Here is an 18,097-nt window from a genome sequence, read left to right on the forward strand (position 1 = left end):
GCCGGAGGAGTGGGAGAGGGAGAAGCAGACTTTCTGCTGAGTGGGGAGCCCGATGTGGGACTTGATCCCAGGACCCTAGGATCATGACCTGAGCCAAAGGCAGATGCTTAACGACTGAGCCACCCAGGTGCCCCAAGTCTGGAAGGATATTAAGTCATTATCTCTGGATAGTGGAATATTAGGTGATTTTAATCAGTTTTTATTTTTCATATCTTCTTATTTGAATATTCTGTAATCACAAAAAGGAAAGGGAAAATCTTAAGCATGTAACTAAAATGTGACCTTTTGAAATAGTACAAAACTATACAGTCTCCCCATTGGATCAGGAAAGGAAGCAGCATAGTATATTGGAAAGTGCACAGGATTTATGGACACTTGGGTTATAAAAGACTATAGCTGGGGCGCCTGGGTGGCTCAGTCATTAAGCGTCTGCCTTCGGCTCAGGTCATGATTCCAGGGTCCTGGGATCGAGCCCCGCATCGGGCTCCCTGCTCCACGGGAAGCCTGCTTCTCCCTCTCCCACTTCTCCTGCTTGTGTTCCCTCTCTTGCTGTCTCTCTCTCTTGCTTGCTCTGTTAAATAAATAAATAAATAAATAAATAAATAAATAAATAAATAATAAATAAATAAAAAATAAATAAATAATAAATAAATAAATAAATAAAAATAAATAATAAATAAATAATAAATAAATAAAAATAAAAAATAAAAAATAAATAAAAAAAATAAAAAAATAAAAAAATAAAAAAATAAAAAAATAAAAAAAATAAATAAAAATAAATAAAAAAATAAAAAAAATAAATAAAAAGATAAAAAGATAAATATATTAAAAAAAAATCTTTACCAAAAAAAGTAACACACTAAAAAAAAAAAAAGACTGTAGCTAATAGGAGGAGGAGGGCTTGGTGGTAATAGTAATAGCATAGGATAAAGACCAAGGTTTTTCCTGTGGCCTACAAGGCCTTTTAAGGCGCAGGTGCTTCTTCCTCAGTTTGCCCTCTCCTGCTCCTCTGTCATGCCCGCTCTGTGCTGCTGGTATCAGAGCACTCGGAGTACACGGGATGCTTTCTCTGCCTCTGAGCTTTAGCACGTGCCATTTGGTCTTTTAGCCGGGATGCCCTTCCCACTTCTGCCTGTTGGTGTGGTTTCTTTTTTTCTTTTTAAAGATTTTATTTATTTATTTGACAGCAGAAGCAGGGGGAGTGGCAGGCAGAGGGAGAGGGAGAAGCAGACTCCCCACTGAGCAGGGAGCCCGATGCAGGACTTGATCCCAGGACCCTGGGATCATGACCTGAGCCGAAGGCAGCCGCTTAATTGACTGAGCCACCCAGGTGCCCCTGGTGTGGTTTCTTTAAAGCTTTGCCTTATTCCTTTCTCTGCAAATGAGTAAATCACTTTTTTCTTTTGTTACCTTTGAAAGGTGCTACTGGTCCTGTTACTTTTGAGCCATGGCCATACATTTTTGTTGTACTTACACTGTGTAATCTTGATAGTTACTTTTTATATTCTCAGTGCTTTACTTGGTGCCCACACATAGAAGATGTTTAAGAATGTGGAATTCAGTTGACTTGGGGCCTAAGACTTTTATTTATATATTTATATATTTATTTATTTATTTAATTTATTTAAGTAATCTTGGTATGCTGTGTGGGGTTTGAACTCACCACTCCAAGATCAAGAGTCACATGTTCTTCTGACTGAGCCAGCCAGGTGCCCCTGGGGCCTAAGACTTCTGAAAATTTTTACTTTCAAGTAAATTAATGTAGTAAGCTTCAACTAAGCATGTGATTCTTGACAACAGAAAATGAATTGAGACAGGGAGCTGCGGGAGGCCCTGTATTGCACTGCAGTCGATAGCTGCATGTATGGTGGGCCTAGTTGTCGGAGCTGACTTGTGTTCAGTAGGCATGCAAGGTGAAATGTACTCCTAGGCTGTGGCCTCTAGATTTCCATTCATACAGCACAGCTAGGGTTGGTTTTTTGTTAGTGCGAGCAGTGGTGGAGGTGGAGGGAGAGAGATAATCCTAAATGGGGTCCATGCCCAGCACCGAGGCCGATGGAGGGCTCCATCATGCAGGGCTCCACCACATGACCCTGAGATCATTACCTGAGCAGAAATCGAGTTGGATGCTTAACCAACAGAGCTACCCTAGGCCACCCCTAGCCACAGCTAGGGTTTTTACATCATTTTTACTACCTTAGGAAGCACCAGTGTTCTAAATTGTCTTAGGTGTGATCACGGGGTAGTGGTTACGAATTATGGTTACGTAGTAGGAAAATGTTCTTGTCCTTAGAAGATACGTATTGAAGTATTTAGGGCTGAGGTGTGGTGTCTGCAGCTCACTAGTTGACAAGCAGTACATGTAGATATGTAAAGTAAATGTGGCAGAATATTCACAATAAGTCAAATAGGTATTGAACTATTCAAATTTTCTATTTTTGAAATTTATTATTAAAAAATTGGGGAGGGGCGCCTCGGTGGCTCAGTCATTAGGTGTCTGTCTTCGGCTCGGGTCATGATCCCAGGGTCCTGGGATCGAGCACCGCATCGGGCTCCCTGTTCAGCGGGAAGCCTGCTTCTCCCTCTCCCACTCCCCCTGCTTGTGTTCCCTCTCTGGCTCTATCTGTCTCTGTCAAATAAATAAATAACATCCTTAAAAAAAAATAAAATAAAAAATTGGGGAAAGTATCAGTTTTCATCTTTGTCAAAATTTGGCTGCTTTTTTTTTTTTTTAAGATTTTATTTGAGAGAGAATGAGAGAGAGAGCATGGTGGGGGGAGGGTCAGAGGGAGAAGCAGACTCCCCGCTGAGCAGGGAGCCCAATGCGGGACTTGATCCTAGGACTCCAGGATCATGACCTGAGCCGAAGGCAGTCGCTCAACCAACTGAGCCACCGAGGCGCCCCCCAATATGGCCACCTTCTTAAACTACTGTAAGCAGTGGGGACCCCATTATGAATATTTTCTAGGTCCAGTAAGGGATCTGGGGTTTCCTGATGGACTTGAAATTATCCTTGCCATTTCACTCTCTAAAAGAGCAATGATGTATAAGATTTAATAAGAACAAAGGATAGAGGGGCCCTCTCTTGTTTTGAAGTTACAGAGGGAAAGAAATGCTGAATTTGACTTAAGCCTGTTTTTTCCTCTACATTTTGGTCCTGTCTTTTCTCTGCCTTTTGCTTTTAGCCCTTCCACTCTTTATGGGTTCTTCTTGCATTTTTGGTCCTTAAGACTTCCTTTATTCAGATCATTCACTTTCAGTAATCTGTCCTTCCTTCTGCCTCCTCACATCTGCAATAGCCCCAGTCAGTGGCTGCCATTTTTCTTAGACAAAGGTTGTTCTAAATCTTACTCCCTTATTCTGCCAACTTCAATTTCCAGATTTCTCCCCTCATTTTTTCATTAAAAAAAATTTTTTTTTTGGGTGCCTGGGTGGCTCAGTTGGTTAAGCGACTGCCTTCGGCTCAGGTCATGATCCTGGAGTCCCAGGATCGAGTCCCGCATCGGGCTCCCTGCTCAGCGGGAAGCCTGCTTCTTCCTCTGACCCTCCCCCCTCTCATGCTCTCTCTATCTCATTCTCTCTCAAATGAATAAATAAAAATTTTTAAAAAAATCTTTAAAAAAAATTTTTTTTTTTAAATGATTAAAGTGTGTGTGAAGTTAAAGCACTATTTTAATTGCATCTCTGGGCTTTACTACAGTTAACATTATATATACGTTCCATTACACACATACGCACGCACGCACCCTGCCCCCCACCCCTTTTAAGTTGGATCACCAGCTTGGTGTTCCCCCTTCCCACTCTTAATAAACCTCTTTGGTTTGTCTCAGTTTTGTTCTTATTAGACTATACTTATTTTTGTCGTTGTTAGACCTAAATTGTGTAGAAGAAATGAGCTTTATAATGTGGAAGGACCAGAGCATCCTCTTGCCCATTCAGATTTCCAGTCTGTCAGTAGACAGTGAGCTCTAAATTCCTCAGTGGTTGGATGGAAGGCATAGCATAAAATAACTTTGGTGTATTTGGGTAGTTATCCTTCTTTCTTCAAGTGTGCCTTAATAATAGAACTTACATCTGTAGTTCTGTTGTTGTAAATTATTTTTTGTGTATTTTCTGTTTTTCATGTTATAGCTTGGACAGCTTTTAGCAGCTACATGCAAAGAACTTCCTGGCCCTAAAGAAAGTAGACGGACTGCTAAAGACCTTTGGGAAGTTGTTGTTCAGATCTGTAGTGTGTCCAGTCAGCACAAACGAGGAAATGATGGCAGAGTCAGTTTAATAAAGCAGAGGGAATCTACATTAGGCATAATGTATCGGTATGTTTCTATCAGTTTATTTCTTGAGTTATTATCTGTACTGTTTGTACTGTTTCAAGAACATTGACCTTTATCTTTGTATATCATAAAGATGAACAGTGTTAGAGTTCTCTGGTGCTGATCTGTGGACTGACATGGCCGCCTTTGGAAATATCTTCTGTTTATATGTTATTTTAAGAGATTGTTAATCGTTTAATATCTTCTGGAATTCAGAATCAGCGGTGCCTATGATTGCATTGTACTGAAGAAGTCACGTGATTGAAACAGGAGGTTTTTTTGTTTTGTTTTAAGATTTTATTTATTTGACTGCGGGAGAGAGACAGCTAGAGAAGGGGACACAGGCAGGGGGAGTGGGAGAGGGAGAAACAGGCTCCCGGCTACGCAAGGAGCCCAATGCGGGGCTCGATCCCAGGACCCTGGGATCATGACCTGAGCCGAAGGCAGATGCTTAACGACTGAGCCACCCAGGCACCCCCAGAGAAGTTGTTTTATTAGGTTAGTATGATATTAGAACATTATATTCTTTCATACGTGCAGAACTGGAGAGTTAGGAATAAACCATGTATAATTTACTTTTTAATTCTGATAGTAAATGTATATACAAAATTTGTGTTTTTTGTAGGAGTGAACTACTTTCTTTTATCAAAAAATTACGGGTAAGTTTTATTAAAAGTTGATCTAATTATTACTGCTGATTTTCTGAAAAATAGTGTGTTTAAATGCTGATTATTTAAGTGCTCTGTATAATGTTCATCAGTGATCATTCCTGAAGATGGGTTGGTCTGAATGGACAGGTTCATTTTGCATTTACCTTAACATGTTTTAGTGAATAGAACAGGTATTTTTTAAATTTTAAAGACGTCTTCCTAATAGGGCTGGATGTGTGAAGCCTAGCTTTAATTTTTGTTAGGGTTAATATTACATCTATTTACTGGACATAACCTAGATTCCATCCTTTAAATATTATTGTAAGGAATAAAAAGTTAATTTTTTTAGAGATAGCTGGAAGTACTAATTGGAAAGAGATTTATTTGCTCAGTTCCAAGTCGTCTGAGGACTTGAGTGCTGTAAGCCAGTTACCTAAATATGGTAATTTTTCTTTTAAGTTTTATTTACTTGAGAGCGCACGCCTGAGCAAGCACACACATGCGCACATGCGCGGGGGGGAGGGGCAGAGGGAGAGGGAGAAAATCTCAAGCAGACTCCATGCTGAGCGTGGAGCCCAACTCAGGGCTCGATCCCACGACCGTGAGATCGTGACCCAAGCCGGAACCAAGAGTTGGATGCTCAACTGACTGAACCACCCAAACGCCCCTAAATATTTTGTGTAAATTGTATGCTTGATTTCTTTCATGAGATTAAAAATAAACTAGACCTGTAGTATATGCTCTAAACTAAAGAAATGGTACATTTCAAAAGTCAAAGAATTTTTTGAGAGAAAATACTTGGTATCCCTGAGGTTGACAGGAATATTAAACATGTATAATATTTAAGGATTCTGTATTTTCTTTCTTATAGGAACCATTGGTTTTGACCATTATTTTGTCACTCTTTGTGAAACTTCACAATGTTCGGGTCAGTATTTCATAATTTCATTTAAAAAAATCTTTGAAAGAAATTTCCTTTTAAAATCACACTTTAAAAAAAGTTTTTTTTTTCCTTTTAAGGAGGACATTGTGAATGATATTACAGCTGAGCACATTTCTATTTGGCCATCCTCCATCCCCAAGTAAGATGTATTGTAGCTTATATTAATTATTTATGTATTTAGAAACCATCCTGATACAGATAACCTTGAGTAGTTTGACTAAAAGGCTATAATCTGTTAGGATTCTACAACCAGGTTTGTTTCTCTTTGCAGTCATTATTTTCCTAAAAAGGTATACCAGCCTTCAGTCCAACAGAAAGATCCCTGAGTGATCTTGATGACTTATCAAGGGGTAGAATTAGAAAATCGAGGCTCCCCCCCCCAAAAAAAATTGATTTCCTGTTAGGTTTCCAGCATTTTACGTCTTTTACAAGTAACTATTTGAAAAATGACTTTTCTGTTTTTTAAGATTTTATTTATTTGATAGAGACAGCAAGAGAGGGAACACAAGCAGGGGGAGTGGGAGAGGGAGAAGCAGGCTTCCCGCAGAGCAGGGAGCCCAATGTAGGGCTCGATCCCAGGACCCTGGTATCATGACCTGAGCCGAAGGCAGATGCTTAATGACTAAGCCACCCAGGTGCCCCGAAAATGACTTTTTTGTAATTCTTTGTAGGTCTATTCTAACACTGTGATAGTCAGAGGCTCCCAAACCCCTTTTAGTTACTAAGAAGTTCTTGGGTACTTTAAGAAATGTTATTTCTTTCATCTCCTGAGAATCACAATAAGATGATGGGGGAATTTTGGAGAAGGAGAAGAAAATGTTCTTTTTCTGGAAGAAGAAACCATATACACATTTCTTTTCCTATACATAGCAACTTCTCATTCAGGAGTCCCATTTCTTTCCTCACAAAAGTTACTTTTTCTTCTTTCCTCACCCCCTATATATATATATATATATATATTTTTTTTTTTTTTTTTTTTTGCTTTGTGCTTGGGCAGGACTAGGCCTTATTTTGTTGCTCTTAGTGGCATCTTTGAAGAAGAAAAGATTTTAGTAGGTAGATAAGCAGTCTATAGAATGAGAGTAATTTGCTTTTTTTTTTTTTTTTTAAGATTTTATTTATTTATTTGAGAGAGAGAAAGAGAGCGAGCATGAGAGGGGGGAGGGTCAGAGGGAGAAGCAGACTCCCCGCCGAGCAGGGAGCCCGATGCGGGACTCGATCCCGGGACTCCAGGATCATGACCTGAGCCGAAGGCAGTCGCTTAACCAACTGAGCCACCCAGGTGCCCGAGAGTAATTTGCTTTCATCTCAGTCTTAGAGATTAGAAGTAGTTGCACATCTCATGTAGAGGTTTGGAGGGTCAAAAGTGGGCAGGTGATCCTTTACTCCACTTACTGAGGCTTGTTTTCCAAAGGATCATGATGCTTCATGAAGCAAATGTGCGTATTACACAACACTGTAACTGCAGATTTTTTTTTCAAGATTTTTAAGTAATTTCTACACCCATCATGGGGCTTGAATTTACAACCCCAGGAGCAAAAGTCACATGCTTTACTGACTGAGCCAGCCACGCATCCCGTAACTACAAATATTTATATGAAATTTTTATTTCTTCACACACATACATGAACCAGGTTGGGGGGGCGGGGCAGAGGGAGAGGGAGGGAGAGAATCTTAAGCAGGCGCCTGATGTGGGGCTCGACCTCACAACCCTTGAGATCATGACCTGAGCTGAAATCAAGAGTCCGATGCTTAACCGATTGAGCCACCCAGGGGTGCCTTATATAAAATTTAGTATGTTAGATAGCAGTCCAAATATCAGGTAGAAATGCTTCTGCCTTTTTAATTGATGGTTGGTAGCATCTCTCTGATGTTGTGTTTTTATCCTAAGTTAAGACTGTAACTTTTTTTTTTTTAAGATTTTTATTTATTTATTTGTCAGAGCACAAGCAGGGGGAGCAGCAGAGGGAGAGGGAGAAGCAGGCTCCTCATGGAGCAAGGAGCCCAATGTGGGACTCGATCCCAGGACCCTGGGATCATGACCTGAGCCGAAGGCAGACGCTTCTCAACTGAGCCACCCAGGCATCCCAAGATTGTAACTTAATGACTGATTTTCAGTGTGTTTATAAATGAGGCAAAAGAATAGTTTACCATACAGGCTTTGAGCTAGATTGGTAGGGTTGGAGTCCCAGGCTCTTTTTCACTTACCTGGTACATAACCTTGGGTAAGTTGCTTTCTTTGCCAATTTCCTCATTTATTAAATGGGTATAAGAATAGTACCTATCTCAGATTTGTGAGAATTAAATAAGTTAGTACATTTTCTAAACCAGTTGTTTAGAATAAGGACTGGCACATATAGGCTTAATAACCATTATCTTCATCATGATAAAGCTACTTTAATATAAATTGACCTAGAGAAAATATAATGTGACTAAATGACCAGAAAAAGCGTTCCTCTTGAACAAGAGTCTTTATTGACTCCAAAAATAGTGTGAGAATGGCATGGATTAAGCATTACTATTTCAAGATCAGTTGTTTGATACGTAGATAGAATTCTTGTTAACATTTTATAAATTTATTTTTTAATTTATTTGACAGACAGCGAGAGAGGGAACACAAGCAGGGGGTGCGGGAGAGGGAGAAGCAGGCTTCCCTCTGAGCAGGGAGCCCAATGAGGGGCTCGATCCCAGGACCCTGGGACCATGACCTGAACCGAAGGCAGACACTTAATGACTGAGCCACCTAGGCGCCCCCATTTTGTAAATTTCTTAGATCGTATATCAGTTTAACTCATTTAGCTGTAAATATATAATCGAGTATTTGCCGATAATAACCATAGTTCCTTTCTCACTATATGGGGAACCCTAGTGAATTATGGTTAGATCTGGCACCTCATGTGTGTCTGAATCCAGAGCCTGTGTTCTCTCCCACCGTGCCTTACTGCTTCTGGGAGGTGGGCACTATCAGCTCTGTTTCTTGGGGGCTGGGCTGGCTTTTATCCCCACAGTTCCAGCTTCTGTTTCTGTATCAGAGTCCTTCCAGGTTTAACCAGGCTCAGAGCAGCTGGCCCCATTCCCTCCCCTTCCCACTTTCTTAGTTAGTTGTTGTGATAGTTTTAGTATATTTACTCTTAGTAATACTTAGCATTATATTTATGGTCACCTAAATTTTGGCTAAGTTTTTGTTTTTAATAAATGTGTCTGGAATTTGAAGTTGAAAAATAGAGATTAATGTTCATTGTCTTTTTTTTTTTTTTTTTTTTTAAGCCTCCAGTCCGTGGACTTTGAAGCTGTGGCAATCACGGTGAAAGAGCTAGTTCGGTATGCCCTCAGTATAAACCCCAGCACCCATTCCTGGCTAATTATTCAGGCAGACATTTATTTTGGTAAGTGAGATGTATGGTTGCTTTGTGTTTTTGTTCTTTTGTAGCACTTTTAGAAATGAAAATAAATGTATGACACATTTTTTCCCAGTACTTTAAATCTTGTTTTTGACCTCTAACTCTTCTTCCTAGATATATTTATTTATTTTTCCGTGTTAATAAGCATTTGCTCTGAACCAATACTTTTAATTTTTTATATTGACTGCCTTTTTTGTTTTTTTAAAAAGGTTTTTTTTTTTTAAGTTGAATGTTCATCTACTAAGTTGGTTAAAATATTAGGGAAAGAAGTTAAAGTTTAGGGGCGCCTGGGTGGCTCAGTTGTTAAGCGTCTGCCTTCGGCTCAGGTCATGATCCCAGGGTCCTGGGATTGAGCCCCGCATTGGGCTCCCTGCTTAGCGGGAAGCCTGCTTCTCCTTCTCCTGCTCCCCCTGCTTGTGTTCCCTCTCTCACTGTGTCTCTCTGTCAAATAAATAAATAAAATCTTTAAAAAAAAAAAAAGTTAAAGTTTAGTTTGTAAAATTGCTATTTTTTTTTTTTAAGACTTATTTATTTTTAGAGAGACACCAAGAGAGAGAGCCAGTGCGGGGAGGGACAAAGGGAGGAGAGAATCCACAAACAGACTCCCCGCTGAACTGGGAGCCTGATGCGGGGACTGATCCCAGGACCCTGAGATCATGACCTGAGCCAAAACCAAGAGTCAGAGGCTCAACTGACTGAGCCACCTAGGTGCCCCTGTAAAATTGCTATTTTAAAATATTCTATTCTAGGGGCGCCTGAGTGGCTCAGTCGGTTAAGCATCTGCCTTCGGCTCAGGTCCTAATCTCAGGCTCCTGGGATTGGGCCCTGTGTCAGGCTCCCTACTCAGTGGGGAGTCTGCTTCTTCTCCCTTTGTCCCTCCTCCTGCTTGTGCTCTCTCAAATAAATAAAAATCTTTAATAAAAAAAAATTTTTTTTTTAATTTGTTCTAAATATGCTATTCTAAAATCTATCTTGGCACTCTTGATAATTATTTGTATTCTTGGAAATAGATTCCTGACTCCTCCCCCACCCCCATTATATGTGATAGATTTTCCCACTTGATAAAGTTCCAATATTTCTATTACTGTATGGGTCAAATCAAATTTCTGACTGGTGTCATTTCAGGATCAATTTTCTTTAGGAGTTGAATTTTTTTTTTTTTAGGAGCTGAATTTTTAAAAGAAAGTTCAAAATAAAAAAGAGAATAGTATAATGAACCCCCATGTATCTGTCACCCAGCTTTTTTTTTTTTTTTTTTTTTTGCGAGAGAATGAGAGCACGAGAGGGAGGAGGGTCAGAGGGAGAAGCAGACTCCCTGCTGAGCAGGGAGCCCGATGTGGGACTCAATCCCGGGACTCCAGGATCATGACCTGAGCCGAAGGCAGTCGCTTAACGAACTGAGCCACCCAGGCGCCCACCCAGCTTTAACAGTAATTAACTCATGCCCATCTTCATTCCGTCTGTATCCTCACCTACATCGTCCCCCTCTCTCCTGGATTCTTTTTGAGGCAAATAATTACTAGTTTTAATGTTCATTTTCACCCTAACCCCCTAAAGAACTTATTCTCAAGATTTTAATATCTATGTTCAAAATAGATTTACTGATTATAAACTACCTCAGAAAATTCAGGTATGTTTCTAGTATGGGTGTTTGGGAAACAAATACCTCCAATACTAAATTCTATGATAGTAAGGTTGACAAATCTGAGCTAAATTTTTGGCTAATCGGTTTTAGAAGGAAGGAGCATATTATATTGCTTCTTTACAGTAGTTTGAAAAAAAAATGCGTGTGTGTGTGTGTGCGTTCGTTCGTTCGTGTGTTCTTTCCTGGATAAGTGTTCCCTAGCACTGTGGTTTGAATCTGCTTTTGTCAACTCAGGAAGTAATAATACCCAACTCTTCACAAAAGAGGCTTTGTCTGTTTTTTCACCTGTTATGTCTGATGATAGGTAATTCTTTACTTCTGTTTTCTACTTTAGCAACAAATCAGTATTCGGCAGCTCTCCACTATTACCTGCAGGCAGGAGCTGTGTGTTCTGATTTCTTCAATAAGGCTGTGCCCCCTGATGTATATACAGACCAGGTAAGCTGTTTCTGTGGGCTCTCTTTCTTGGCTACCTTTACACTTTGTTTTTTCCGGGCCACTTTTTGGTGAGTTTATTTCTTTCCATGTATGTGGTGGTAACTAGGTAACTCCCAAGTTGAATCCTCTAGACGATGCAATTCCTCTCTGTATTTCCAGAGCCCATAGATCATTGCTGCTTTGATTTCCCAAAACACTTAAAAAAACTCAACCTGTCCAAAACTGATTTCAGCATCTTACCTTACAGTCTCCCTCCTCATGACCTTTTTCCACAAAAAGAATAATAACAAAACACCAAAATACCAAACACCTTTTGTTCATTTGAGTTGACCAGGCCCAAATCCTGAGTGTCCTCTTTACCGACGCTCCCACCGAAATCCAGTCAGCCTTCAAGACCTATTGATTCTGTCTCTTAAATCTCAAATTTATTTCATTTTCTTTCTATATGTATTGCTCTTTCCTCTGGTGTAGGCCACCAATATCACAACTTACTAAATGGTATTGTTCAGTACTTTAATAATAAATGGCTTTTGAAATGAGATCTTAAATTTTTTAGTAACTAGCTATTTTTAATTAAAATTTCCATTTAGAGCAGTTACAGATTCACAGCAAAATTGAGCAAAAAATAGAGTTCTCATATACCCACCATTTCCACATACACACAGTTTTTGCCACTGTTGACATTCCATATCAGGTAAATGGGTTACAATTGATGTTAACTAGTTTTTGAAAGTAATCAATTTATTTTTGTAGGTAATAAAACGAATGATAAAATGCTGTTCTTTGCTGAATTGCCACACACAGGTTAGTTTATGATACTATGTTGGTTTATTTTCATGTGTATTAGAGTTTACCATAAATATAAAGCGTTGGACTGGGAAGTAGCCTTTATTTTCTGTATCATATAGTTGATGGTGTTTAAGAATTTGGTATATTCTTTAAATTTTTTTTTTTTTAGTAAATTTTAACTAAAATAAAAGTATGAATTAAAAAACATTGGTCTTTGCATTTTCAAGTTTTTTGTTTTTTGTTTTTTGTTTTTGTATATAAGAGTGGATATGTACATTAGTCAGCTAGGGAAATACAAATCAATACGGCAGTGAGATACCCCTTCATATTCTCTAGGATGGCTATAATTGAAAGACAGTAACTAGTGTTGGTGAAAGTGTGGAGAAATTGTAACCTTCATACATTTCTGGTAGGAATATAAAATGGGAAACTCCTCTGGAAAACAACTTGGCAGTTCCTCAGAAAATTTAAGCATAAAATTACCAGTGTGACCTAGCAATTCAGTTCCTAGGTTTGTAACCAAGAAAGTTGAAAACCTGTCCACAGAAAAATTTATACATGAATGTGCACAGTAGCATTATTCGTAATAGCTAAAAAGTAGAAACAACCGGGCACCTGGGTGGCTCAGTTGGTTAAGCGACTGCCTTCAGCTCAGGTCATGATCCTGGAGTCCCAGGATCGAGTCCGCATCGGGCTCCCTGCTCGGCAGGGAGTCTGCTTCTCCCTCTGACCCTCCTCCCTCTCACGTTCTCTGTCTCTCATTCTCTCTCTCTCAAATAAATAAAATCTTAAAAAAAAAAAAAAGTAGAAACAACCCAGATGTCCATCAGTTGGTGAATGGATAAATAAAATTTGGGAGAGCCTACAGTAGAATATTATTTAGCCATAAAAGCGATTAAAGGGCTGAGACGTGCTGCAACAAGGATGAATCTTAGAAATATTATTTTGAGTGAAAAAAAACCCACATACACATGGCTTTGTATTATGATTTCATTCATATGAAATGTCCAGGATAGGCGAATATGTAGTCAGAATGAGGATTAGTGGTTGCCAGAGACTCAGGGGGTGGAGGAATGGACTAGCTGTGACAGGTCTAATTGCATGTTCTGTATGTCCTTGGAAGTCATTACGTAATACTTTTGTTTGGCAGTTTTCAACTCCTTTCAGTTTTCTGAACTGGCTTTTGCCAGTTTCTCAAAGCTGTAAAAATTTATGATTTTTAGGTCATTCATTAAATGGACAGATTTTTTTTTAAAGATTTTGTGTGAGAGCACGAGAGAGAGAGAGCTTGCTCAAGAGCGCGCATGTGCACATACAAGCAGGGGGAGCAGCAGACAGGGGGAGACAAGAAGCAGGCTCCCCAATGAGTAGGGAGCCCAATGTGGGACTTGATCCCTGAGATCATGACCTGACCCGAAGGCAGACCCTTAAGCCCCCGAGCCACCCGGGCACCCTGGGCAGACAGATTCTTGTGTAAAGGTTTTTGCAATTAAAATTAGATGGAATCCATAAATATGAGCTGATCCACTCGCTTTAATCTGCAAGCCCTTTTTAATATATTCTTTATTTTTTAAATTTATTTTTAATTTTTTAAAATATATTCTTGATGTAAGAATCATTAAAAATTACTTCTCCTGGGGGCACCTGGCTGGCTCAGTTGGAGGGGCATGCAATTCTTGATCTTGGGGTCGTGAGTTCAAACCCCACATTGGGTGTAGAGATTATTTAAAAAAAAAAATTAAAATTTACCCCTCCCAAAGAGTCATTGTTGACACTGATTACATGAAACCGTTTTCAAATCTTTGTTTATGTAGGTGGCAATTTTATGTCAGTTCCTCAGAGAAATTGACTACAAGACAGCCTTTAAATCATTGCAGGAACAAAACAGGTATGAATGCTTTTTAAAATGAAGCTGAAATTTTTCTGCTTAAGAATGAGAAAGTAATTAAATTCTGTTTTTCAGTCATGATGCTATGGACTCCTACTATGACTACATATGGGATGTTACCATTTTGGAATACTTGACTTGTATCCTTTCATCAATATATGTGATATTAGAACGGTTCATTTCTGTAAATTAAAAAAATACTGTGTATTTCCTAAATCAAAGTCGAGGAACAATTGAGATTCTGTCATGGTCTTTAATAATATCAGATTTATTATTCTTAACTGATTTGTTTAGATCTTCATCATAAAAGAGGAGAAACAGATAAAAGACAAATTGCAGTAAGTTACTTTATGCCTTTCTTCAGTGATATACTTAATTTCCCTGGTATTAAACCATTGTTAAGATTTGGACCAACAAAAAAAGATTTTGTGTGCCTAGTTATTGCCAGAATTTGGTTATCCGTGTTTACTTTTAACAGGTCCTATTTTGACTTCAGAGCTTTTACCTCCAGTTTATTTATTTTTTTAAAGATTTTATTTATTTATTTGACAGAGACACAGCGAGAGAGGGAACACAAGCAGGGGGAGTGGGAGAGGGAGAAGCAGACTCCCCCCACAGAGCAGGGAGCCCGATGCGGGGCTCGATCCCAGGACCCTGGGACCACAACCTGAGCCGAAGGCAGACGCTTAACGACTGAGCCACCCAGCCGCCCCAATCCAGTCTATTTTATATTAAAATGTTAGATCATACCCTCTCTCTGTTCCAAACCTGTAAATGGTTTCCCATCTCATGCGGTGTCAGAGTCCTTGTAATGGCCTACAAGGCTGCAGATGACTTGACCTCTAACTATTCATTCGATTTTCTCCCTTGCTAACTTCTGCTACACCATTAGCTGTTCTTTGAACATGCTGAAAATATTCACCACTGAAGAGCTTTTGAAGTTTTATTTTCTAGAAACATTTCTTAACTTCCCTTAGGTCTCCTCAACTGTCTTCTTAGTGATCATTTCCTGGGCATCTTATAAAATAGCAGTGTCTTTCTCCATCCTTTTCCCTCCAACACTCTCCTTTTCATTTCCCTTTTGAAATTTTCTTCCATTATACTTACCTACATCTGACATAGTGTATATTTACTATATATTGTGCCTCTATCTCCCTCTTCCCCTTCCTACTTCCCCACAGGAGGGACTTGGTTTTGTCATAGCTGATACCTAGAATGGTGCCTGGCTCACAATAGATGCTCAGTAATTGAATAGATTATTTAAAAATTTGACATCTAAGCTAGATATAAATTTACGGCCATTTTTACTTGCCTAGCATTTTTGAATCATTATCACCATAGATACTTTCTTTCTGCTCTTTCATCCATATTAACAAAATTATGTGCTATTGTGTGTCTTTTAAAGCTCTCTACCTGGACTAAATTGTATGACCATTATTTAGAGGAAAATGATTATAGTATCTTTTTTAAAAAAATGAAAGAGAACATGAAGCTAGCTGTACTTGATTGGAGGCAACTCTTTCTCCATTTCCAGTTTATCCAGGGCTGGAAGGCAGTACTGAAATTGTTACTTCCCCAGTGCTATTTCCAAATCATATTTACTTGTAATCATTTTACACCCTTTCTCTTTAAAAGCTTACATCTATCTCCTGACAAGCTCATCTAACCAAACTAGTGGTTATTCCTCTGCGTGCATCAAAATATGTGATCAGTTTACCCAATTCCCCTAGCTTTACAAGTTCATTGTTACCTTTACTCTGCATCAGCCACCCACACCCATAGCCATGCCTTATTGTCAGTTGTTCCACATAAGATCTCTCTGCCAATAATCTATCCCTCTTACTTCCTGGCTCCCATGTTCTTCATTGTCAGTGAGATGTTCAGGTTCAAGACCACTTTTTCCTGTCAGCCCCTTCCCAGCTTCCCTTCCTTCTCTACTCACTTTAGTACAGCCAATACCAGTCTGTGCACTATCAGAGATGCTGATTCAGTTGGCCTGAGATGAGGTCCTGGAATCCACATTTTAAGTTTCCCAGATAGTTCTGATGACAAACCAGATTTGGAAACCCCTGTGTGTCTATGGCTGACTGTCAGAACTGCCCTTTGATAAATATTTATAGCATCTTTGCTTTTTTTGTCCTTCACTTCACCTGGAAAAATCCCTTTTCAAAAATTTATGCTTTTTTTTCCTGAGCCAGAGTCTGGTTGGAAAAAACCCTACAACCATATAAACTGGTGAGCCATTACCAAACCATGGTCTCCACGCGTAGCTGGCCCCTCATCTCTTGTGTTATGGCCAGCAGTCAGGGGTCTACTTTTTCAGGGACTGTTTTAGACTTGCCTTTTGTTTAGTCCCCTGTCCTTTCTCTCCCTATTCTGTACTTCCTTGCCTGTGTTTAGACTAGACCAGAAAAAAGACTGACCTCCACATGGGAATTGTAGTTTTGGGAATTGTGGCCAAATCCCTCCTTCCCATCTTTAAAATCTGTAACTGTGCTCACCACTAAGTACACTCTTAGTAAGAGGTTATGTTACTACTTGATGAAGGCAAGTTTCTAGGCTTTGATTCTATCTCTTCAGTGACCTTTAATGAGCTGTCTCTGCTCCTGTATTGTCAACCTCTCCCAGAGCTTATAAACTGTTTCATCCTTGACTGTGCCTCTACCTCCCTCTTCCCCTTCTCTGCCTAGTTTTTTGAAGCTCTTGGACCCAGTGTAATTTGACTTCTGCCATCACCGCTCCTGTTACCTCAAGGGTCACCAAATGTCAAAGCCAGTGGATACTCTTCAGTCCTTATCCTTTTGTTTACATCTCACTTCTTAAAATCTTTATTCCTTTGTTGTTCCTGACATCATTTTTACTCAGTTCTTTTCACTGTTACTTTTCTTCTGTGTGGGTATCTCCCTGTCTACCCCTTAACCTTGGTTTCCCCAGAAAGTTAGTCCCTCCATTATTTTGATTGCCCTACATCCTCCCTAGGTAATTTCACCCACTTATGGTTTTGACTGCTACTCACAGAGTACATTACTTCTCTCAAATCTCTGGTCTATCCCAATTTCTGTCTTCTACTTTGGACTTTTATAGCCAGTCATCTTTGTGATACTTTGTTTGTTGGAAATCTCTAGTTATACCCTAAGACCATGTTTTTCCACATGCATTCCTTCATATGGAAATGGATATCCTCCAGCAATTCTTCCTACTCTCTGATGATCATTTCTGAATAGTCTACTGTCACCCTTCAAGCTACATATCAGAATAGTCTTTGTTGTTTAAAGTTTTGGTTTTTTTTTTTAAGGTTTTATTCATTTGACAGAGACATAGCTAGAGAGGGAACACAAGCATGGGGGGTGGGAGAGGGACAAGCAGGCTTCCCGAGGAGCAGGGAGCCTGATGTGGGGCTCGATCCCAGGACCCTGGGATCATGACCTGAGCCGAAGGCAGATGCTTAACAACAGAGCCACCAATGCGCCCCTAAAAGATGTTCTAATTGGGTTTCTTTTTTTAATCTAAAGGTGTAGGTAAAGGTAATTCGAAGATGGTAAAGTATGTTCTCACAAAATGCTCCTTGGCAGAGTACTGTGGATTTTTAGTAGGCTGAGGTATTTCTTTCTAATCATGAAAGAAATGAATTACTGTATGCTATTATAGTGCTGAACAACTGTTTTTGCACCTTAAAAAAGTGAAGCCTTTCCTGAAACACAAATTTTGATTTTTCAGACTATTTTGTTGGAGCCCTAATTTAACTGTAAAAATGTGTCAAATGACATGCAGAGTTTATTTACTGGTATTTTTAGTCAAACTTATATGAATTAATGTTACTGTAGGTAGAGTAGTCGTCTCCCCTCTTTTCCACAGGGGTAAGTTCCAAGACCCCTGGTGGATGCCTGAAATCATGGCTAGTACTAAACGCTATATATACATACCTATAGTAGAGCAATTATAACAATATACTGTAATAAGTTATGTGAATATAGTCTTTCAAAGTATTTTAACTGTATTGTACTCACTCTTGTGAGGTGAATGATGTAGG

At 39.4% G+C, this 18,097-nt stretch overlaps 1 protein-coding gene across 2 annotated transcripts in view; it reads left to right on the plus strand.

Annotated features, from left to right (window-relative positions):
- The window catches only part of INTS8 (integrator complex subunit 8), a 56,651-nt gene that overhangs the window by 37,854 nt on the left and 700 nt on the right, over positions 1 to 18,097 (plus strand). Inside the window, exons 17-26 of one of the 2 annotated variants that reach the window (XM_035011549.1) lie at positions 4,132 to 4,316; positions 4,939 to 4,972; positions 5,835 to 5,891; positions 5,984 to 6,045; positions 9,174 to 9,292; positions 11,287 to 11,390; positions 12,144 to 12,194; positions 13,994 to 14,067; positions 14,143 to 14,207; positions 14,362 to 14,405. In XM_035011549.1, the coding sequence (XP_034867440.1) occupies positions 4,132 to 4,316; positions 4,939 to 4,972; positions 5,835 to 5,891; positions 5,984 to 6,045; positions 9,174 to 9,292; positions 11,287 to 11,390; positions 12,144 to 12,194; positions 13,994 to 14,067; positions 14,143 to 14,207; positions 14,362 to 14,405 (795 nt within the window). The remainder of the gene's footprint in view (positions 1 to 4,131; positions 4,317 to 4,938; positions 4,973 to 5,834; positions 5,892 to 5,983; positions 6,046 to 9,173; positions 9,293 to 11,286; positions 11,391 to 12,143; positions 12,195 to 13,993; positions 14,068 to 14,142; positions 14,208 to 14,361; positions 14,406 to 18,097) is intronic. The other variant, XM_035011550.1, reaches the window with a different exon arrangement.

Source organism: Mirounga leonina, unplaced genomic scaffold (genome assembly GCF_011800145.1).
Source record: "Mirounga leonina isolate KUSES-001 unplaced genomic scaffold, KU_Mleo_1.0 Mir_165, whole genome shotgun sequence".
Classification (NCBI taxonomy): domain Eukaryota; kingdom Metazoa; phylum Chordata; class Mammalia; order Carnivora; family Phocidae; genus Mirounga; species Mirounga leonina.